The sequence below is a fragment of the Brachyhypopomus gauderio genome, chromosome 4 (genome assembly GCF_052324685.1).
Source record: "Brachyhypopomus gauderio isolate BG-103 chromosome 4, BGAUD_0.2, whole genome shotgun sequence".
In the NCBI taxonomy this organism is placed as follows: domain Eukaryota; kingdom Metazoa; phylum Chordata; class Actinopteri; order Gymnotiformes; family Hypopomidae; genus Brachyhypopomus; species Brachyhypopomus gauderio.
In genome coordinates this window covers 30,354,066-30,378,476 of record NC_135214.1, presented here as the reverse complement: position 1 = coordinate 30,378,476, position 24,411 = coordinate 30,354,066, and the positions used below count along the sequence as shown (strand labels likewise).

Genomic DNA, 24,411 nt, shown 5'->3' with positions numbered 1-24,411 from the left:
TCATCCGGGTATGTTTCGCGTACTGGAAATTTTCATTTTAGTCACATACTGCATACGGCATACTGATTTGGGGCTCGATCAGTACGCCAGTAGTATGTAGTAGGCTATTTCGAACACAACCTAAGACTGTGCTCAGTGAAGACTAAGTTTTGGAAACCTATTGTTACTCTTAAAAACAAATGTGCTTTATTGTACATATCAGGCATTCTATTACTAAAATGAAAGCTGTCTATATCTAAATATGTGAGGTTTACTTTTAATTTTTTTAACGATATATGTTGTGATGGCGTTTCACTGAAACCATAAAAAACTAAGCATTTAGCATTTATACTGCGTGATACTGAATTGATGTTTGCATTGTGTTTTTTTGTACTTATACTGCCCCCCAGTGAAGACACTTGGTCAATGATTTTAAGATAGACTGTGCTGAGCCTTTCTACTCTATAGGCACAAACACTTGCAAAAGACAAATTACAAGTTACAATAAACACTATTGATTACATCAGCATTATCTGTACAGCATATTCCTCACTGTATTGGTATCTGGTCAAGTACCTCGTTAATGTGCTAGTTTAAATCACACTTAGGAGGCATACCATAGATTAGATTTTCTTTTTTGTGCTTCCTTTTGCCTGACAAATAACTGTTCTGTAAATGGATTTACTGAAACAAAGACACTAGAAAGATCTAGAAGGTTTCTCGAGGGCCTCAAACACAAACCACCACTACGTCATCTTGGGTTACTGCAATGTTGTGCACACCTTAACCCAGGCAGCTATACAGAGAAAAACACACTGAAATGCCTTATAACTCTGTGCTTTATCCCTCATTGTGCTACAGGGCTCAGTGATGTAAACATATTTATAACAATGTATTCTGTTCATCTATAGGCAAATGAATAAATAATATTGATCCGGGCAGTCATAGTAAAACACTCACCTTTGTCTTAGGGCCTCTCAGAATTGTACGGGTGGCTCAGTGCTCTCTGTCCATCCTCTAATCAGTAGAAATACTTAGTAGCTTTCATCCAGATGGGAGGGTAGGAAATACACAAGACATTAGTGACAATGTGTCCTATGCTATTTAGAGCTGAACCTGGTGACCTGGTGACTGTAGGGTCCTTGGCAGGTAGTTTTCTGCTTCTCCTTCTGTTTTGTCTGTAGTGTAACCCCCCCACCCCAGCCCACCCCTCCCTTTTGTATGGCTTGGGTTAAAGTGTGACAGATGATGCAGTTCTTATTTCCATTCATGCCTCTTTTTTTCTCGTCCTCTCCCTCCTTCACTGCATCCGGTTCAGCCTCAGTTTCTGCTGGATGGGCTGGGGGAGGGGTTTGGGTGGGTGGGGGGGGGGGGGGGGGCGGAGCCAGTTCATTCATGACTCGGATTTGGGTGGGGCAGGGTTGGTCTGGTAGCTGCTGCCATAGCCGCTGATAGAGGTGGAGTTGGTGATGAGCTCCACGGGCGACGTGCTGCCCGGGCCCAGGTAGGCCCGGTGACTGGGCATGGGGGAAGGGGCCTCACTGGGGTTCTTCCCCAGGATGAAGCGTGTCTCATCCTCCAGATTGGAAGCATCCTTCGTTAAGCTCTTGCGGTAGGAAACGGACAGCTTGTTGGAACCATCGGGGAGCCAGTTGAAATGGCGAGCGAGGAAGACGAGGGGCAGAGGAAGCATGGCCACTACAATGAGGGCGAAGCACATGGTCACTGCCCACGGAGGGTAGCTCTGGAACCTCTCCATGGCCTGGAGCAGGAAAACACAAAGTAAGATGTGCAACATAATATTTGGGCCCAATCCCATTTAATTCTACCCCTACCCCATGTTGTTGAGTGCTATTTTGCTCTTAGAACAGAGTTACAGAGAGTTACAAGGGTTAGTTGTTGAAATCTTCCCTAGGAAATAAGGGAACAACCCTTCAAAAACTCAGTATGTCATCATAGTAACTGTAGTTGATGGCTTTTACATAAACAGACCCGACAAGTTTCTGCTAGTTGTTTTGTGTTGATCTTCCGTTCAAGAGTTACAGGCAAATGTGCATAATGTTTATTAATAGTAAATATAGGCTCCTTAGATTGGTGGGTCTCTTTGGGCCCCACCTCATTTTCATGGTCATTTGCAAGACATTCTGGGAAAATGCTAATAACATTCCCATTTCTGGTTGTACCTCTGAAAAATCTCCATTTGGAGACCATGTACTGTAGGAGATTGGGGTTGGGCTAAGTGGTAGGGCCAAAGGGTGAAATGGGATCGGACCTAAAGTCTTACTCAGAACCAAGGTTGCTTCACAAAGGTAACAGCAACTTCAAATAAATGGAAAAATATCACATAAAATAACTATGACTTAAAAATGGCAGACTGAAATATATTAAATAAAACAATGCAAAATGTAGGAATGTTTTTGCACTTGGTAGTTGTACTAAAAGAAAGTGTGTGTGTGTGTGTGTGTGTGTGTGTGTGTGTGTGTGTGTGTGTGTGTGTGTGTGTGTGTGTGTGTGTGTAAGTATGAAAAAGGCAGAACTTTTATAGATGAGAGATATTAAGAGGCTAAATGTGCTCCACTCACCAGATCCTGGACCCAGGCGTTATATCCGGGTGGACTAATGGTCATCTCCACAACGGTGGCAGTAATGAGCACAATGAGACAGACCGGAGACACGTACTTCCAGAGGTAGAAATACAACATGTATGGTTTGAAACCCAGCATATCCTCAAGATCCTGCATGAACCTGGAAAACATCCCACAAGTACTTATCAGTCAAATAGGCACAAAGGGAACCACTTTTGATTTAGATTAGGCATTTTATTTCCAGCTCTAACTGCTTAGCCTGCAGAAAGAAAAAGAACTTGAGAGGCAGAGGGCAGAATGGTGATCTTGTGCTCAGGGGTTTGTGTGCAAACATACACAAAAATGCTAAAGTATGCTGATTACCTCTTGGTGCCATATATCCAGGCCACAGACACGTTCTCCAAGATGACTACAATGGTGAGAGGGAGACCGGCAGAATAGTCATCAAACATGGTGACAAAGTAGTTCCCTGAGCGCTGGACGAAGAGCAGGCCACAGAAAAAGGCCACGATGCAGCAAACCACTGTGGACATGCGAGGGTTAGAGGTCATTTATAGGGTAATGGAGGTCAAGATAAATGTGTCCACAAAATAAAAGTCTGCTTGCATTTTGATGGTTATCTAAAGAATTGCAGTAACAATGTGATGTAAGACAATGAATATTCATGAAATGTGATGGTATCTTTTTGACCATAGTAATAAAAAAATAAGATATTATTCTTATATAATATTCTTATAATAAGAAGAAAATAATGATACAGTAGCCTACCACACTGAGTAGACTTGAGCTTGACTAAGTCATTACTCAAGACAGAGTAATCTATATGTATAGAGAAGATGAACAATATTAAAAATACTATCAGAGAAACAAAGCTATCAAACATTATATGTCTAAACTGATGATTCATATTAAATATTTTGGCAACAAAACAAGGAACAGGACCTATGGTTTTAGCCCAACAGCCTGATCCTAAACACATCCTTGGCTAGGTCCAGATCTGGAGAGTTATGAGACAGCTGCTATTAACATATACCATATGTCATATATGGATAGCTGAAAACATGAGAGTTTAAAAAATTATGTTCTATTTGTAGCTCACGTGGTACATTCGAGGCCTGAAAATACATTTGTGGTAATATTGTGGATGTATTTTACCCTGGCTGTCCTTCTGGCTGAGTTTTACACAGTACTATTCTTGAAAGCTAATGCTGGAAGTCATTAGCAGACAGCAATAGCCAGTCCTCTGCCGGCCAAAACAAGAACAACACAACACGTCTGCCCGTATGCTCCGTTGCTAGGTCTTTCTTACAACTTTCGTGTGATTTTAATTCGGCGTAAAAACTGGAACATTACGGTTATATCACTAGCCAGGGACAGACCACCAATAACGGGGGCTGTCAATGGAAACACCACACAGAAGGTGCTACGGTTTTTCATTACCATTCATAAAGTTACCATGGTGATAATCATACCAGTGTCCACTTTCCACCAAGCTAAATTCACCTGTGCCCTAGGTGAAAGCCAATCAAAACTTGACATTTAAATGAGACCATACATATTAAAAATACACACCACAAGTCAGATGACTGACTAACCCCAGTCGTGTGCCCAGTGGTACGCTTAAAACATAGATAAAAATGTAATTTTTGCAACTTTCTTGGTGCAACTTTCACTAAGAAAGGAACTGTGTGGTTACACTGAGCAGATGACTTCAGTTATTCTAAATTGTAGCTGAGCAGCAAAACATAGACTCTCCTCAGTCAATCTATTTCTAGTTTCTTCTTTTGTAATGCCTGAATTTACATCTCTTATAGCGTAGGTTCATGGTTATTTAAGATATTGCTCACCTTCCTCTTCCTAAGTAGTGCAGTTGCAGATTTTTCTGTTGCGCTCATTTCCTAAATGGGTTTGTGTATGTGTGCACACATTATTTTAAAACCATTCTATATTATTAACTGCAGTCTGTGTGGCTACATGTATGTTGGCTGAGATTGTAGCCAATGCAGATGAAGTGCTGTGGTCATCAGTCCTTTTCTCGGCCCTCACAGCCTGTGGAGTGCGACTGCAGTGCCTGGTGAATGTGGGTCGTGGTCTTACTGTGGGCTGCAGTGGTGCTGCTAGGAGTGTTTCTTTACTTTTCTAAACATCCTTCCAGTAATTACAAAGACGTAAACATTACTCCAGATGTGACATATATTATGGAAATGATTTGCAAAAATAAAACTTATTTTGATCTAGCTTGTTGATTTGCCAGATATTGTGTATAGTCACTTGACCAGTTAATCTTTCATATGTTATGACCAGGGCTTAATTTGAGCCGGAACTCTTTAATTTTGAAGCGTGCGTTCCGGGAACTATCTGCCTCAATCCGGTAACATTTTATACCGCCAGTGTAACAATTTACGCTCGCCTAAACCAATGCAGTGCCAATCATTTGCTCCCTGTGGATGCAAATTCTCACCTGTGAGGATCTCCTTGCGTATTTTAAAGGTGTCAAGGATGGGCGTGGTGATGCCGGTCATAGTGCCAATCATGCTGCCCAGGCCCAGGTTAATTAGCATGAAGAAGAACATCACCGACCAGAATGGGGATGCAGGGAAGTGTGTCATGGCCTCTGTGAAGGCGATGAAGGCCAGACCAGTGCCCTGGACAGCCTGTGGGAGCAAGTGGGAGACTCAGAAATAGTTTCAGTTCCTTGTTAATGGTAGTTCAAAAGATGTTGTTGCATGTTATAAAACCATTCAGAGTCATTCTAAAGACTAACAGTTCAAGTAAAATGGTACCATACGGGCGCACATTAGCAGCTCACCTTATTAAGTTCATCTTCCAGTAGACACTGTTCCAGGCCTAGCTGAGCAAAACTGTCTTCTTTTACAATTTTTATCACTTCGTACATCTCAGCATAATCCGATGAAGACAGGTGGGAGAAATTTATATGAGGAGGGATCAGATCATGACTCAGCACATCTGAGTTCAAGTAGCCCAAGATCTTCTCTGCATTCCTAAAAACGGAGAGAACACAGTTTGTTCTGATTTCTGATAATAATTTGGCATGCTGAATTTCACTCTACTGTTTCATCACCTATCAATGTTTCCATGCTTTCGGAACAGGCTGCCCCTTGAACAGTGGCACAGAAAAGCCCAACTTAAACTGAATGAGCATCTTATTAGAGTCCTAGAGTGCTTATTAGTGCTAGAGTAGCTGGGGCCAGTATTTCGAAAACTGCCAATCTCGTGGGTTTTCCCCCTGCAATGGCACTGTGTACCAACAGCGGTGAAGAAAAAACATCTACTGAAAGGGGATCCCGGGGACATAAGCAACTCATCGACAGATGGGGTCAGAGGAGGATGCCAAGTATTGTTCTGACATATGGTACACAGTCAAGCAAAGTGCAGCCCTATACAACACTGGATCTCCACCTAATTTGTCTGAACACAACCCATCATTCCTCAGCATGGATGGGCTAGAACAGCAGACGACTGGGTCAAGTGGCATTGCTGTCTAAGGGGAACAAATACAAGACTGCACCAGGTGAAAGAGTGCAAAAATCGGATCACTGAGCATCTGACAAACATTGGTTTGTCAGGTGAATCCAGGTTACTTTTGCAACATGCTGATGGGAGAGTCAGCATTCGGCACAAGCAAAATGCATCAATGAGCCCTTCCTGTCAGGCGACAACAGTTCAGGCTGGTAGAGGTGGAGAAAAGGTGTGGGGAATGTTTTCTTGGCATTCCCTGCAACCGTGTCTATCATTTGGACATTAGTGCTTACCAAAGCATTGTGTCTGACCAAGTTTACCCCTTCAGGGCAGCTGTTTGCCCTGTGGCAAAAGGACATTTTCAGGACAATGCACCATGACACAAGAATTGCATAGCCATGAATAGTCATGGACAGCTGGTTTTCCTTGTTTCTCTGGTCTTCACAGTCCCCAAATCTTACTCCTATAGAGCATCTCTGGAATGAGGTTCAGAGCATGGCAGTACCCCCATCCATCTCATTAACTGCGAGAAGCTATCCTGTCTGCATGAGCCAAGATTCCTATAGACCGATTTCAACACTTTGTGGAATCTAGGCTACAATAAATTGCTGCAGATCCAAAAGGCCAAAGGAGGTCCAATTCTACAGGACGGGTTTTCAGGTGGCCTTTCAGTGTACAGCAGGAATATTAGACATAAGGAACCCATTCATTGACAAATCCTGTGTGGGAACGGTCATCAATAGTAAATATGGCACATAAAATAAATAAAAGCACCACTCACTCCACCACGCATTTCTCGTTCATGATGTTGGCCTTGAATCCCAGCACAGCAAACACCACCAGCGTGGCCAAGATGGAGGTGACGAAGTTGATGAAGGAGACCAGTACGGCATCAAAATGGCAATTGTTGTCCCTCTTGTTGTAGCTGGAGAAAGCGATGACGCCCCCAAAGCCCAGACCCAGGGCGAAGAAGACCTGCGTGGCGGCCTCACGCCATACCTGCGGCTCCAGCATGATCTCCAGCTGCGGGGACACGTTACAGGACACGTTACAGGACACGTTACAGGACACGTTACAGGAGTGAGGGGAATATGACCACACACTGAAAATGTATTTGATGGCAGATTTACATCCACTTGTGCTTTGTCACTTGTGCATATAACAAAACCTTTGAAGCAGTTTGTAACTGAGACGATTTCCCCACTTTCACTGCAGCAATATTTAATTACTTTAAAAATGATTTTCTACTTTCTTAATAACTAAGTTATCACATCACTTTTAAGACTTTTTTTACCTTCTGGACATGAATGAGTAATGAGTAGCTTTATGCATATCCTCTACACTACTCTGAGTTCACCACTGGGGGGAGCCAGCAGTAGTTGTGGATAAGTGGAGGAGAGTAAGCCAGCTTCATTTCTGCAGCATTATGGAGCTTACCTTAGGGGTGAACATGTGAGCGATTCCATCCACAGCACCCTTGAGGAACAGTCCACGTATCAGGAAGCAGAAAAGCACCACGTAGGGAAACAAGGAGCTGAAGTACATCACCTACACAGAGCACGTATCCCACAATGCACAGGGGGGTGGAGAGGAAGGAAGATCAGTTCGTTGACCTGACAAGGTAGTGAAACGTATGTGTGTCACAGAGAATTGCACTCGCACAAAAAAAAAAAAAAGTGGACCAGAAGTTAATCATCAAATTTAAAGGTTGTTATTCTCTCCGGGTAAAGTAGAGAAAACTGGATGCACGGAATTGGTTTTGTGCACTATAACGAACACGTCCATTGCAGAGTCCTCACCTTGCCGGATGACTGAATGCCCTTGATTACTGCCATGCAGACGATGATCCAGGCTCCCAGCAGGGACAGGGTCATCCTCACATTCAACCCCCCACTGTCAGCGATCGTGCTGGTGATGTTCAGGGTCTCGCGGTACCAGAAGTACGTGGTGGCCGAGCTCTTCTCACATTCTGGCTCCACAACTGCTCGGGGTGAAGAGCAACAAGACATGTTACAGAGCGCCAGTGCCTCACTGCAGAACGCAGCATAATGCCACAGGGCTTAGCACAAACATGCAATATCAGTGGTGGTTTTGAAAGATAAAACTCATAGAGATGATGGTAATAGATCTACATGAAACATTCAATGTTCTTACCCAGGAGTTTTCATGGTAGGCATTAACATTGCACGTTTTCATTTGGACAATCTTGGAAAATAACTATAGTTTATTTAGCACACTATGGATTCATATCATCTAGGCCAGTTATTTATATCGGAGAGAAGGGACCAGTGAAGAGTTTGTCAGGTGCGTATGGCTATGCACTCACTAGCTTGACTGCCGTTTCTCCTAATGGGACATTCGCTCCAGGGCAGAGGGTACTGGAAAGACTGGAAGAAGTAGAAGATGCTCCAGCCAATGATCACATTATAGTAGAGACCCACAAAGCCGCACACCTTACCAGAAAAAGAGATGGAGGAGAAATTGTGTGTGGGGTAGGGTGGGGTGGGAGGTGTGTGGGGGCAGAAATTAGAGAAGAATTATTAACGTCTTAAAGAGAAATTCAGCTATATTTCATTATTGGCATAAGAAAACGTTATCAAAGAAAAGTCCATGTTCATATTATTTATATACTCTAACTGTTGACAGTTCATCAATGGCTTATTCGAAAGCAACTTAATTAGCTATATTTGTTTGGTTCAGGACCATTGGCCAGTAAATCTGTATGTTTCTCTGGCAGCGTATCCAGACCCAGTGTGCAAATAGTTTCTGGATACGTCAGAGGTCCACAGCCACTGAATTATTAAAACGCATTTTCTCTCTGGCATGGGCAGCTCTACCTTTCTGAGTATTAATAGCAGTGCTGTTCACCGCAGACCCACTTCCAGTCACTTTAGGTCTGTTTTCTTAAATGTTTTCTGGTCTTAAATACTGAGGTTTCCCTTAAACCCGCTCTGTTTACTGTGTTTATGTTAGTGAACAGAATCAGAGGTCAAAATGGCTGCGGTGCAAGACCATTCACTGACATGTCCAAGACGAGATGTGGAGCCATCAGCTTCACCTGCTTCACCAACAAGTGGTCTTGTTGGAGTTACTTTGGTGAACTGAAATCAGTTTTTATTTCTCTCTCTTGATACAGGGGACTTCTGAAAATGTTCAGCTGATTGGTGAACAGTATATGACTTTAGTATGGAATGATAAATTAGCTCTCAGCCTAAATGACTTATCAAAAATGTATGATTGCTTCCTGTTGCTGACCTCGCCATATCAACTCCTGTTCTGAGTCTAAGATTAGACCTACGCAGATATTCGGTTGCACTGCCTCTGCTGTCCAGCACTGGAGATGAAGATGTTAAAGACACGGGCTGAATAAAACGGGCCAGAGCAGTTAATCAGTTACTGTACACTGGCTGCTTTTTGGGCAGCCAACTAATGTCCAGTCTGGCATCTCCAGCAACATCAGTCAGTCAGGGTTGACATCAAGTCACCCCTAACAGGGCTAAGCCACCCGCTTTGTTCCACCATCTGCTTTGGATGTATTCAACTGTTTTCAGAAATTGCCCAGAAATTGCCCCAAAAATATTTTGGGGTCTTTGCAAAACCTGACAAAACTCAAACGGCTAGGCAAAAAACATGAGCATCAGCCTTTGACCTTCATCTACATCTTCGTCTTTGACCTTTGTCTCTGCCTACTCACCATCAGGCTGGAAACGCCGATGCCACCCAGGCGTGGGCATACGTAGTTCCACACCCCGATGCTCCCCCGACGGATCCTCTGACCCACAGCCAGCTCCAGGAAAAAGAGTGGGATCCCAATGAGGATGAGGAGGATGAAGTATGGGACGAGGTATGCACCTGAAGAAAAGACATTAGTCATAACCTTACAAAAACCGCCTTAATCAGAAGGTGGAACTGTTATCTCATGTATGAACACAGGGCAGTTTTTAAGAAAAGATTAGCTTACATATTAGCTTACTGTCAGCTTACAGTATTCTTGTTTTTAGCAAATTCAGTTTGTTCCTTAGCATCAGAGGCTATTATCATGGTTATGTTTTATATCCATTACTCTTATTCCAGTATAAAGGATGTATAGCTCCTTTATGTTAAAAAGACCTAGACCAAGGTACTAGAAGAGGTACTTATTTTTATCACAGTGTTGGCCTTTGCTATAATGGTATTGTAGAAAGCTATGTTATGTAATTGAGCCTTCGAACAACATTTTTATAGTCTGACAGCTTCCTAAGCCAACCTCCGATGTTCACATGAGGGTTCTGTGGGCGTTGTGATGAATCACACCAATTACATTAGCCAACAAATGTAAATAGTTTGGCTCAAAGTAATGCAGACCCAACATCCCCACATCACGTGTTCTCCAATGAGTAATTAATGGAAAGAAATACTGCAATTGTGGTATGTAGCAATGTAATCACAATATATTGTTGTCTGCCCTGTACAGTCCTACCCCTTACCTAATAACTCTTCTCCTTTTTATATATTTCACATTTTCCTATATTATTCTGTATACTTCTCTGGTATAAAACAATGCACATGCAGATGTCTTGCTTATTAATAACTGGTCAGTGTCTGTTCATTTCTACCTTGCAGAAAAAGCTAAAATCATATAATTGTAAACTCATGCCCCAGCAATCACCAGTGAGCAGATACTAGCTGCAAGAGCGATTCAGCACCCGGCTGTCTGACGTCAGCAGCTCCATGGCGACAGAGATTTCAGCCCGAGCTGACCAACTACACCTTGATCCTCTTTTTCACAAGTCACCGTTTGAAGTCAGAGAGCACTCTCGAAAAATCAGCAGCTCAGAAGCCCGGAGCTTACGTTACACCGGCGTCCAGTTTTCCACGCAGTTATGAACGTAATTCGAGCCGGGGACGGTCAGAGGGTACGGCTCTTTGATGAGCTGCGACGAAAAAGGCCAGCTCACTTCAGGTTTGATTGTGAATCTTTTCACCGGTGGGTGACACATGGATGCTCTGGTGTGGCTTTTTGTCTGGGTTATTTATGCTTGCTGGTAATGGAAGGGAAATTGCAGGCCTCACTTAGAATAGAGGTAACAGGAGGATAGAGAGCATAGAGGCAAGCAGGCATAGAGGCAGAAGGAGACAACACCCCCCGTGGGACATCAAAGGGATGTGGCAATGCCATGGTTACCAGACAAGCTGGGGCTTGAAATGAAACATTCCCCAAGGTGCAATGTTTGACTTACATACACATCAGCATTCACATCTAATATGCCTGACACAAACTAAAACTGTACACAACGGCAGTTAAAGCACTGAGGTCGTAATTTGAAAGATATCTGCACCAAATGAGCAAAAATCCTACATTGTGATGATGCTGTGTACTGCAGTTGTAATGTGCGCTCAATCACTGAAAGGGCACAATTAAAATCTGACCTCCATTATTTGGACTAAAATGTTGTTTGTCTCTTTGTTGGATCATCTAAATGGTAAGATTGATCAAAACACTCACTGAACACTCATCTAAAATGTGTGAGATTGGTCAGAATGGTCATGGCACACAGATAAATATTCCAGTCCTCTGCAATATCAAAACTGCAAAGGGCAAATTGTGATAATGATTAACAAACTATACTGTGCAGTTCTAATCTGAAAGCCAGCTTTTATACCTGAGTGAATCTGCTGGCTAAGATAGAACAATAAACCTGATGCCTTAATTTCAGACAGCTTCATTCAACCATCCCAAAAAATCCAGCCAAGTTTGCTAAGTTGTTGCTAATGACAATTTCGGGCTTCAATTACATTTGTATTTGTAGCAATTTATTCTCCAAGGTATCTGTCAGGCATCTATCATGGCCTCCCCTATGTAACCATGCTACAGTCACAGATAGACGCTTTTAAGTATGGCACGTAATGATGGTTTGTACGGACGGTTGAACGTTAGATTTCAGTTTAGGCCTCAGGACAAGGAACGTAATGGGGAAAATGAGCTTACAAATCATGCCCTCCAGGGCCTTGATCAGTCTGCTTATAAATCACCAGTGACTTCAGGTCCCCTAGATACCCAAAGCTTTAACTCTCCACTCAACAGCTCACAAAGACAAGGACTACAGAACTCTAGCCTTCTGTACGGTGCTCCATAAAGGTCAATTTAGTTGTTCATGTATCAAAAAGTGAAAAGAACTCTGATACCAGAACATTATTTTAATAGCCCTGCTTGACCCCCCCTATATATATATATGATATATATATATATGAGGGGGTGAGGGGGGGTTGTGGCGAACGTAAGATGGACACAAATGAAGTATTATATCTCATCGATTTGGTGCCCCATCTAGTGCAGCGTCCCTATGCGTCGCATACGCTGCATACCCCCTTTTCTGTATATATTATATATATTATATATATATATATATATATATATATATATATATATATATATATATATATATATATATATATATATATATATTAGGGGTGGGACGCGATAAAAAAATTTATCGAATTAATCGGAAGATTTATAATTAATTAATCGAAATTAATCGCATTTTAATCGCATTTCAGTATTTAACATGAGAAATATTAATTTAAGTTTGAATGATGAATGAATCAATGAACATAATCATAAACTTCAACATCTTGTTTATTTTTCCACCAGTCTAATACACAGACTAATAGATGAGTGCAGAAAACAGCAAACAGTTTTCAGAACACTGGAAATTCTGACCAAAAATGTTGTTTAATTTTGGGAGTTTTGCTCAGGATATTGGAAGAATTGAAGTAAATCAGAAGATGTTTTTTAATACCATTTTAGATGGTATATTTTTCTTTAATTTCCCAGGCCTCTGCCACAGGCATCTCCATAGTGCCTAGAAGTGGTCTTCTGCATGCTCAAAGCAAATGACTGGATTTTCATCATCTATAGATTCATCATCTATAATATGAGCTGTCACACCAAGATAATTCTTGTTGCTAACAGAGGTCCAGTGATCCCCAGTCAGAGCCACATTTGTGGCGCTCTTCACAATAACCTCTTTTACTTCCCTTTCCTCATCATACAGCTGCTGGATTTTCTTCGACATTGTCTTTTTGGGGTGAGTTTCCCAAAACGTTCTTAGCGCTAAGTACTGGACGGTAGTTCGTAACTTGCATCAGTTGACGCAATGTGCAGCGCTTCTTGTGAGCATTTATCTTCGACCACAGAGAACAACACAAATAATATGACGCATCATGTATAAACGCGTGCGGAGTCGCACGCTACGGTCACTCGCGAAAGTTGAATCCAGTCTTAATGGTCCAATGAAGGTAATTTAAAAACCAGGACATTTCCTCACTTTAAAAAAACCCGGGACAGGATGTGAAATACGGACATGTCCCGGGAAATACGGACGTTTGGTCACCCTATACATTTAGCAGCTAAGTAATCATTAGGCTACTGACCTGCGCGTTAGCCCCAACATGTTTTACGTTGAGGTGGTAAAGAAGGGTGGAAGTGCTCCTGTGATAAGCGAACTTCCTCCTACATAAAGTGCAGATAACACTATTTGTGTTTGCACTTCCATCTGGAAGTTTCTTATATTTAAATTTCCCATCCACCAGCGTAGCCTCTTGAGTCATCTCCATCATGTTCATCTTATTGTGCGTCCATATAATCTGTATGTCTGGAACTCGTGCACTGAGAAACATTCCACGGTGTAAAAGTGTCTCAAGCGATAAATGCGTTAAAATGCGTAAATTTTTTTAGTGCGTTAATTTTCCTGTAATTAATTAATCAAAATTAACGCGTTAAAGTCCCACCACTAATATATATATGGCGAGCTAATATATATGTGGCGAGCGAAAGTTGTTGAGCGGGGGGGGGGGGGGGGGGGGGGGGGGTAACGTATTGAATCATATATGTGGATCTGAGGTAAATAAACTGGATATTTTTTTTCGCCGTGAGATATCGGAAGTGTGGCGTGAGAGCGTGTGAAAACGGTCAAATGCGTGTGTCTCACGCTCAATGCGTGAGAGTTGGCAACCCTGATACAGTGATAATGCACCTCGAAAATTTTTTTAGGTAGTTATTTTCAAACTATGAATTTGTCTAAAGGAAACCTCCCCAAATCCCTTTTCTCATTAACACCGTCTGGCAGTCATAAAGATGATGTTGTGACTTGCAGGCTGCTGCCACTAGAATCAAGCGTTGGTGTCTTACCTCCTCCGTTCTTCTGGCACAGGTAGGGGAAACGCCACACGTTGCCCAACCCCACTGAGAAGCCCACCTGGGCCAGAATGTACTCCAGCTTGCTGTTCCAGGCCGGTCGGCCATCCTCCAGGTCGGGGGAAATGTCCGGCTGCTTGCCCCTCGGCGCCGGGCCTCCCGCTGCCACGTTCATACTCATCTGGCTGCTCTTGTAGTCCATGGGGGCCTCGAGGGCCAGCAGGTCGGCCACCGACTCTGTGACATGCTCGTTGCTGTGCTCGCGCTGCGTTACTTTGCTGCTCTTGGGCATGGCTGCGTTGGGGTGGCCTTGGCCCAGACGGGCAGCGCTGGGAGAGATGAAAACTGAGACCAGGGGACAGCGGCGGACACGCCTGCCACCACACACGGCCCTGAGAGGCGTCTGAGCTGGGTGGGATCAGAGAAAGAGATTTTGAGATTAGACGATGACAAGGACAAGGTGAAACAGTAAAAGTGGGAAGATGCTCAGCCCGGCTACATGCGATAAGTGATGGATGTAGGTGTCATGGTGCAAACGGCAGGCCTTGGTCAAATTAATATTTCCCATTAGGGCACCCACGCCCTAAACCTGTCTATGAAAGTATTAATGGCAGCTCGGTGCTACTAATTTGCTGAGGAAGTACATGTGTTTCACCCATTTGGTGTTCTCTGCAGCTGGTAGTTTTGGGAGCTGAGCAATTATGCCTCTGAAAGGCGGATTTATTGGAATCATTCAGAAACAAGGTCACTATGGCAACATCCCGCTTGTGTCAAATTCAGTGGAAGCCTTTGGCAAGTCTTTAAATACCAGAGGGCGGCGATCAGTAGCTCCTTACAACAGGAAGTTGGCTTTTCCCAAGTATTCTATTGGCTAAGAAGCAGCTATTCTCCTCACTGACCTACTGAACCAGCTTTTAAAAGATCAAAAGCCAAAAATTCACTGGCATTTCAAATTATGACTGAAACAGACATGTATGCTCTCCCCATGGTCTTTCCTATATTTTCTCAAATAAATACATTTTCTTGTATTTAATGGTTTGGCATGTCTTTGAGACAGTCATCCGAGATCTCATATTCATTTTGAATTAAACTGAATATTTTGGCACAAGGTTTTCTTCTGCTGTCCAGTGTGCTTTGGAAATATCAGATTTAAGCCCTAAAAATATATAAATTCTGATGCTGGTAATCTAACAGCGTAAAACACCAACGGAGATTGCAGCGATCATCTGCAGCAGGCTGTGTTAGCAGCAGAGATGGACTTCTAGGATTGTGTTGATTCCACTAATTAATATTACCTGGCTTGCACTAATTCACTAAGAAAATCCAGCAAGCTTGAGTAAAGTCCTGGGAAGGAGTTTTACTTTCTGAACCTGGAATGTCCACCTCTGGTTAGTGGAGTTACACTTAAAATTCAAGAATTAACATGTTGAAAAGCAGTGTAAACAATGCTTATCAGGTCTCCTCTTCATGAAGTTCATCAAGTATTTCCATTGGGTTCAAACAAAAATAACTTGAGTAATTTTTAGCTAACCTAAAGTGGTCAAAAAGTTTTCCTGCATTGCCTGTTCTACAGATGCCCATCCAAATGTCTTATTTTTAACTTTACATTATAATACAGGGATCGAAAGATAGCAACAGGCAGGTTAGAGAGAAAATCATGTAACTTAGTTTCTCATAGACGGCGATAGATCCATATCTGACTCCAAACATTTCCTCTTCACTCTCTCTGCTCTAGTACTCTTGTACTATCTGTTAAGATCAGTAGTTCTAAATTTTGTCTTCTCTACACAAACTTTCATAGTGCAACAATGGCACGGTGTTACATTAAGGATCATCAGTCCTTTCTGCATAGGGCCAATGTATTCTGTTTTTAAAGTCCGCAGAATTCATTTGGTTATTGTTGCTATATGTTATGTATTTAAATAAATCTTACTTTGATGTTTTATATGTATCAAACTTACAATCTGTTGAATTCTTTACATGCACACAAATGTGCAGAACTTCAGAGGCCTGTATTGTGTTTTGGTGTTGAGATATTATGTATAACCTACTGTTATACGTTATACTGAGCCCCCTCAGGCAAAAATCGTAGAATCTCTCACCAGCTCTCTCACTACCATGAAATCTAGGAAAAATGACTAGTTGCAAATAAGCAGGCTCTTTATCTCACACATGCAGCAGTGTTTGAGCAGTGTAGGTCAGAAGACTGTGAGCAACGTCTGCGTTGCTAGGTGATGCTCACCCAGAGCTCAGCACAGTCTCAGTGTGCACATATCATTACAGTGTGGTTTTAGTCTGCCTCGGGCCCATTATACAGAGGGACCGTGGACCAAACTACCATCTGCACATTACATTAAAGTATTTTTCATACAGATATGAGCACATTTCAGCAACATAATCAATGATCATCATCAAGATGTCATCAAGACATCTTGATATTTTATCCAGTTTTAGCCTGGGTTCATGATGTAACAAAGTCAAGTGCATGTATAAATCAAGGATAATGCCATTGATTGGGGTCTTGTAAGAGTGAGAGTGTCTTTTTCCATATTACACTACAAATAAAAACAGTAATAATTTGTATAAATATGTTCAAAAAGTCTTTTAAATCCTCTTTTGCATGTCATTTGTGATTACCTGTAGCTACTCAACAAAAAGAATCCATTGCTGGTCCATCTCATACATTACTGAAAAGATTAACCTCTTACAAATCATTGTCAGTGTCTTTACATTATGGTGCCTCTTTAGATATTAGACATTATTAGATACGAAAAAAAAGCATCACATCACTAAGGTTTTACAAATTCAAGGGCAAAACTGACTTGGTGTAAATATCTAAATATAAATATTGACTGACTTGGTGTAAATATCTAATATTAAATATCTTATTGAGGCAGTTTTTTGGCCCAAATCCAACAATCAAGTCCTACTGAGACAATGCTAGCTATTATTTATTAAGCTCCATATCAAAGGGTTTTCTACTTGTTAAGGTAAAGAGGAGCATTCTGAATGTTCTTTGCAGCAGTTCTGTTCTGCAGAAGACATTATTTTTAGCATCCACCATATAGATGCACAGTCTAAATGCAGAGTCAGCCACATTCAAAAACCAGCCTGCAATAATGGTAGAGCTGTCGATATAAAACAGAGCATGTTCTGCTCTTAGTTAACGGGGTAGGTCCGAGGAGCTTTGACTACAAAAATACTGAACTAGTCGAGTTCAGCCCAGAGCGCAGGTAGTCGAAGCACTCCTTAGCCTTGCAGAGGTAAGACCCAGTGGTTGGAAGCAGGTTATAGAGAATGTAACTACCCATGTAACCACTGAACCTAAGCCCTGGCAAGTTCATCCCAGAGCATTCCGTGATAGGCAGATGGATTTAAATGAACCCTGGAGGGGTTGCTTCATCGCTGTGTTTTTTGGGGGTTTTTGGCTGTGCACTGGGAGAGAAGAACAGAAGGGTTTCTCTCTGTCCTGACGCTAAATAACGCTCCAACCAATCGGCCATCTGCCCTATCCTCCTGTAAACACGCTGTAGCACTCAGCAAGACAAGGCTGTTCGGTTAAAAAGGCATGGCAGGTTTATGGCACATTATGAGATTTGTGTGCAGTCTTCACCTCTCCAGATAGTGTGAGCTGGGGCAAATCGTATGAACTGAACCCTGACATTAGGTAACTTGAAGGAAAGCAATAATAATTATCAATTTTTTAACTAGTAGGCATGTAAACTGACTAGTTTACTGATCTCTGAAAAAAATACCATAGCATTGCCATAGCTTGTATAACTGCTCTTGACCTAGCAGTGATGTTCTCCAGATCCTGCTGATCTAACACATTATGTTCCCATTGTCACTCGTTATGGAGGATGCTCTAGTTTATCTCAAAGGGTTGCTAGGCAATAGAGCTCGATGAAATCCTTGCTCCTTTGCTACGTGTGAACATCTGCTATACCTTTCGTCTGTGCTCTTGACTGATGTTTCTTCGAAAGACAGAACAACGCACTGGACAAAGAGACTAACCTGCTGTTTCCATTAATTCAATGTCAATCCCATATACCCAAACAGTAGGGCAAGACACCTTATGCACACCAAACCCAGAAACAGATTGCCACTCTATGAAATGAGTACATGGAGACATTACACAAGGCATAATCAATTATTTAATCAGGCTACACATGCTTCATATGTATGAGTTAAATCTTCCAATTTATTCTGACAGCAACTGTGTACCACATGTTGAACATGCTGTAATCAGACTCATTTAAACATATGGGATATGTCCAAGATATAGGTTTGGTCAGGTTCTAGAGCGCAGGTTAAGTAGATTCATGCACCACAAACTAAACATTTGTCTCTGTGATGAGCGTTTACATGTTTACATTCATGAAAAATAATAGATTTCAGCTTGAAGCTTTCCTTATCACTAAATAAACATATTAGTATGCTAGTATTTCTCTTTGCAATGGATTTAGCTCTTTAGTTCTGGGACCCCTCCAAAACTGGGACATTAAGCTCAGCTGACGATGCGCGCGATACTGCAGTGATGTACAAAAGTGTCATATATCCCATTCACAATAATCTCGTCTTTTATCACCCATTGTCAGAAATTAGGTGCGCACGTTTGTTTGGAAACACTGACACGTGGCCCACGCGGAGCTTAAACTCTGTCACATACGTGGAAGACACCGGGCGTCGAGCATCTTCAAGGTCAAATAACTGTGTCACGTTTCCACCCTAGAGCTCGTGCGTCAGATGAACGACACAGTGCGTCCGCCACCATCACTTCACCGATCTATTGAGGTGATTGAGGTTATCATAATTCTACTAATAAGTACTGTCACGTAGTTCCCGATATACACGGTAGAAGATACTTGCTACATGAGCGGAATACAAAATCGAGTTCAAGAACTCATAATCCGTAATGTAGTAAAATCTATTCATCCCGTTGCTATATGAATTAAAATAAATGATGTGAAAAAACAGACCAGGTGAGCTGAATACTGGATATCGAATGCATTATTTTATGTATAACACATATAACCGTATGTACAACTCTTGGACAGGTAACCTGAGAATAAAAAAATAACTTACCTTATTGGACGTCAAAACACGATAATCCTTAGATGGGAGTTTTAGCGTATTGCCAGCAGGTCCACTGTTTGTGCTTTGCTTTAAATGTTTACTTAGAAAAAGACTCGCTGTTCCTTCTCCACGGTGAATATCACAACTGTCAAACACGGCGCAACACAATCTTGACGCCTGACGCAAAGCCCCACCAGAGTCGATACTGCCTTGTTATCGACCCAAAATAGTAACTTGGGCATCACACGGTCCAACCCTGTTGTCAGATGTAGCGCAAGTGTCATCCAACCAACTCCTTGATTTGTCCTCCAGCGGTAAAATATCGTAGAACGTCTACCTCTTTTTTTATTACCATTGGTGGAGAGTGAATTAGTATACTATAGGTACACATGACTCACCAACGCACTCGTACGTCAGCAGCAGCCTGGGCACTGCACGACATTACTGATGAAATACCAGTTGGGGTTACATAGGAAAGCAAGCAAACCTCTACTTTTTGCATCAAAAGCCGATTTTCTATTCAGACACGGCTTTTAAACCCGTTCACATATACACCAACTCACACAAATGCAGTTATATATTTGCGGATTGTTTAAATGAGACAGTGTTTTGTTATTAAAAGCTGTTAATAAACTTAAGAAATTGCAATGCACTGCAAGGATTCAACATACGAACTGGACTTTGGACTGGAGTATTCCAAAGTCTCCAGGCGGACTAATCTTTGCGTGTCTGGAAAGCAATAGGACTGTCGGGAGCAATTTTTCGTCTTGACGGGAGGGAATTTATTGTCCTGGATTTCATTCAGTCAATCTTGGCTGCTCACTCCCAATACTGCAGTCGGTGCTGAGATAGATATCAAGCACTCTGCAGATGCCGAACTCATTAATGCTTCCAAGACGATTATGCTTTTTCTTATATTTATTTTATTGCACTATTAGGATGACATTAATTTTCAATAGATATATTAGGTAATAGGTCAAGTTTTTCTTTGCTTGTCTTACATGTTTTTATCAGTAACGTGTGTGTTGTCCTCACTCACTGACTACTATATTAAATGTATCTTCTAGGACCTTTTGTAGGTGTATAGACCCAGATATTATTTCGGATGTGGACATTTCAAACCACAGCACTGCCACTGCTGTAGTAGCAGCATGGTAGAGACTGGTGTACTGGTTTGCAGTGAGGGAGCACCACAGTGTTGCTGGGAGTTTAGCATGTCAGGCACTATAACTGCCATTCTGGTGTAGGGGTGAGTCATGGGGAAATGAAGTGAAGTGGAGGGATTTCAAATAGTTATAAACAAAAAACACAAGTGAAGAGAACAACAGAGCATTTGACTGTGTGTGTGTGTGTGTGTGTGTGCTTACGCACAAAGGCTGGGCAGGTAGGGTAAGCTTCATAGCCTAAACAACACCTCCTGGGTTGGGAGATCAACACTCAAACACAAATGTTCAACGGTGGCTTCTGTATAGACCATGAATCAAAATACAGGCAGCTGTAGTTAATCCTAGTATGTGTGTTTGTGTGTGCACGTGCACGTGTGTGTGTGTGTCCCAAGGAAAATGAGATTGTTCATGTTTGCAAATGAACACATAGGGTTAATAACACTGTGAAGTGTTATTGGAATCAACAGGACGTCCCTGTACATGTGATCATGTCTCACACAGGGCCGGCGCCAGAACATATACAGTGAGGGGGCGTCAGAAAATTTCGGGGGGCGAACGTAAGTTGTTGAGCGGGGGGGGGGGGGGGGGGGGGGGGGGGGGGGGGGGTGTGTAACGATTATCGAGCGGCCGAGGGGCACCATATAGCGATTGTTGTAAAATAAATGGGTCTTATTTTTTACATTGAGGGGGCGGGACACCTCGCCTGAGGGGGCAACGCCCCCATTCGCCCCCGCGTGGCGCCGGCCCTGCACTCCATGTACACATGACCACCACGTTGCTCTCTATGTGACATGTCATTCTGCGTACAGATCCTCGTCCACCTTGCGGTCTCCTCGCTGTGGTTCTGAAGCACGGAGCCCCAGGTAAAGTGGAGCATCCTGAGCCCGCGGCATGCGTGTGACTCTGGCAGAGTTCGCAAAACAGCTCCCGTCTCATGTGACTTACCTCGCCAGGGCCTGCTGCTGGGATCTGTTGCTATGGCAACAGTGCATCACATGATTCTTACTCATTCTCGCCGATCCCCTACCCGCCACCCCTCCCGTCCCGCTCAGCCACCGTGTCACAAAGCGTACGGTGCCGTGAAAGGGCTGCAGAGACGCGTCCGGCACGACGGCACCGGATATTAACGCAACAGCAGTGACGCAGGCCCACCCTCGCCACCTTGGATCCTTCATCTTTTTGCCAAGTTGCGTCTCGTGCCCGACAACATTTCCATTTAATTTCTAAAGAAACCCCCCCCCACCCCACATACACACACATACACACACACCTCCCCCACTCACCATTCCGATTCGGTGTGATCATATCTCACATCTGTGCTGCGACAAGCGTGTAGCATGTAACAGTGGGTAGTGTTTTATAATCTCCCGCTGTTCCGCCTGCTCTCCCACCCATACAGTGTGGAATAGACGAGGCCGTTTTAATTATTGAACATCCCTGCCTGGCAGTGACCTTGAGCACAGTGTGTCTCCGGTGATGCGTGCCACCTATGATCATGTAATCATAATCTCATGTAAATCTATAATCCCTCTCTTTTCTGAAAGCCAGTATATGAAACCTGATTTGTCATGGTTTGTCTGGGGAGTTTCAATAGCGCAACACTGCATTTGGAAAGCTCTGGCCTGATTTTGAAAAACATATTCTAATGAAGTCTTCTCAAGAAACCTGTTTGTCTCTACCCTCAATTAACAGCAGCCAGAGATGACACATGGTATTGCTGTAATGATAGAGCTATCACACGCTGTGTTTAAGTGCTCATGGTCACAGGCTGTGAGAGCCTGACGAGTCAAACATTTATTACTGAGGTAATGAGGCGTGGAACAAGGACTGGATTTACAGCAACGCTAGACCTGGCTCTTAGGTGTGAAATTATGGCAGATGTTTGGCCTTAAGCACTGTGGGTTATCAAGGATGTCACCCTTTTTCTTAATGACTCCAGTGAGTCTTATATATTACTAGTTTTTTTTTGTCACTATTGTCACTAAATATTGTCACTAGGAGTTCAGCTATGTTATATTTTACTACATTTTTTTAAAAGTAAAAAAATGTCTAAATATCCAATAAAGTGTATGCTGGTACAAATCACGGCTTTGTGTAGAACACGTTTAAATCTGTTTGTGCACGTGCCGAATATCTGTTGGAATCCTGTTTTGTTTTGAGAGTGTGCGGGAAGATCTTTTCGACGTCACAGTCACACACACACACACACACACACACACACACACACACACACTCACACACACACTGTGGGCATTTCTTTACACACATTCATCTTACATTTCCCTGTATGGATCTTAGGACTGAGTGCGACAACGATCCAGTGTATGCATGCGATTTCCTTACATCACCACCGTTCCATTGTAAGTGATTAGTATAGAGCACATTAGCATAGAGGAAGGTTGAGGGTTCACTCTTTGGTGCCCTCACGGTGCACAACCTCAGTGAAGGGCTCACAGAGACATTCAGAGCATCTGGTGTCACTGTGTGGTTGGATAATGAAATACTTAAATGGGTGATTCTATGAATCAGATAACATGACTTAGTCTGTGTGATTTAAGGTGTGATCCAACTAAATAGCGGAACTCTGGCCAGTTATAATTAGTCAAATCTAATAAAAGCAAAATATAATTACATTTTAATCTAGAAGCAGCTGCTAAGTATTATTAATACATATGCTGTGATGGTGGATCATGCTGTTATATACTATGTTACTAATATTTAAAACAGGTTTTTGAAATAAAAAAGAGTTCTGTTATGCAGTTTGTTGTCTAGCATGTCTTGCATATCTCATCCTACAGATGAGATATGCAATAATCACACAGAACCTGCCCAGTGTTATGAAACGAATACTACCAGAAACCTTAGAATACACAACACTGCCAAACTGGCTGTGAGAGTTCTGGCTCCCCCCCCCCCCCCACCCCAACCACCTCTTCCGGAAAAGCACAGAACTTCTGTCGTCATGTCGTCAGCACTGCGTGCTCATGCACGTCAAGTGCTGACGAAACAGGCGAAGGATGGAGAGGTGGAGATAAAGGCGGGGGGGGGGGGGGGGAAATACACCCGAGGGAGGGGCGGATACATCAGAGGGAGGGGAGGATATATTAGTGGGAGGGGCGGAGGATGAACTACAGGCGAGCACGATGCTTCAGCATCAGAAATCTGGACAGGACAACGGAAAATAACAACACAAATCCCTTCGCAATCGCCTTACCAGACGGAGAGATGAGAGCTTTGTTTAGCTGAGCACCATTAAGCCAGCAGACAAATATCACGCACCCTATTTATAGCCTGCAGCCATATCGTACTGCCTAATGGCTGCTTGAATACAGATATGCCAGTCGTGCTATCTGAGCCTTGCTCCTGCCATGACATGACAGCCTCCACAAGGAGCAATCCCAGTGGCTGAGCTGCAGATGCACTGAGACGAGGCCGTCTGTCAGTCTCAGTACTTGTCTCGCACATCCTGTACAACAGACCACGAGCCGCATCATTAACCATCACGACTGGCGGCTCATGACCTTGATCAGGACAAGAGGACAACGTGGTCTTTTCCAAGCTTTAAATCAAAATATATAATGTATGCATGCAATAATAAATCTGACATCAAACTTTTATAGCTGACTTAAACAGAATATAAGAAGTAAATGAATTTTGAAGATCTGGAGTTGTAAATTGCACAGACCTCTGTCCCTCATGTAGTGGTAGTGTACTAACCACTACAAAGACTAATAATCTCTTAGCAGCTACCCTGTGGATAATCAGTGAAATGGCTGTCACCAAACCTCTACCTGTTGATTGAATGCAACGGCAGCTTGCGCTTTTGATTAAATGCAAGCTGGTGTGGGCCTGCAGAACTTTTAGCTTGGTATTATCTGTGTAAATAGCAATGATTTTAATCCAGAATATATATATTGTGACGGGCAGGGAGTGCGAACTAAAAGGGAAG

At 42.8% G+C, this 24,411-nt stretch overlaps 1 protein-coding gene across 1 annotated transcript; it reads right to left on the bottom strand.

The window, feature by feature from the left end:
* Positions 1-1,362: 1,362 nt before the first annotated feature.
* Positions 1,363-19,697, bottom strand: slc6a17 (solute carrier family 6 member 17). Its single transcript, XM_077003754.1, has 12 exons — positions 19,306-19,697; positions 14,215-14,628; positions 9,739-9,896; positions 8,371-8,497; positions 7,844-8,025; positions 7,482-7,592; positions 6,826-7,067; positions 5,374-5,566; positions 5,026-5,218; positions 2,928-3,087; positions 2,562-2,724; positions 1,363-1,741 (listed from the first exon to the last, which is right to left on the bottom strand). Exons 2-12 carry the CDS (start codon positions 14,510-14,512, stop codon positions 1,373-1,375), a joined length of 2,196 nt encoding a protein of 731 aa, XP_076859869.1. The 5' UTR covers positions 14,513-14,628; positions 19,306-19,697; the 3' UTR covers positions 1,363-1,372.
* Positions 19,698-24,411: the final 4,714 nt, after the last annotated feature.

What these genes read in the sequence shown, in the direction of transcription:
- slc6a17 (XM_077003754.1), bottom strand. Translation starts at nt 14,512, where the DNA reads ATGCCCAAGAGCAGCAAAGTAACGCAGCGCGAGCACAGCAACGAGCAT. An exon ending in GAGAAACGGCAGTCAAGCTA is followed by an intron (nt 8,026 to 8,370) that starts GTGAGTGCATAG and finishes CACCCCGAGCAG; the next exon opens with TTGTGGAGCCAGAATGTGAG. An exon ending in TGGATATATGGCACCAAGAG is followed by an intron (nt 2,725 to 2,927) that starts GTAATCAGCATA and finishes GATGTTTTCCAG; the next exon opens with GTTCATGCAGGATCTTGAGG.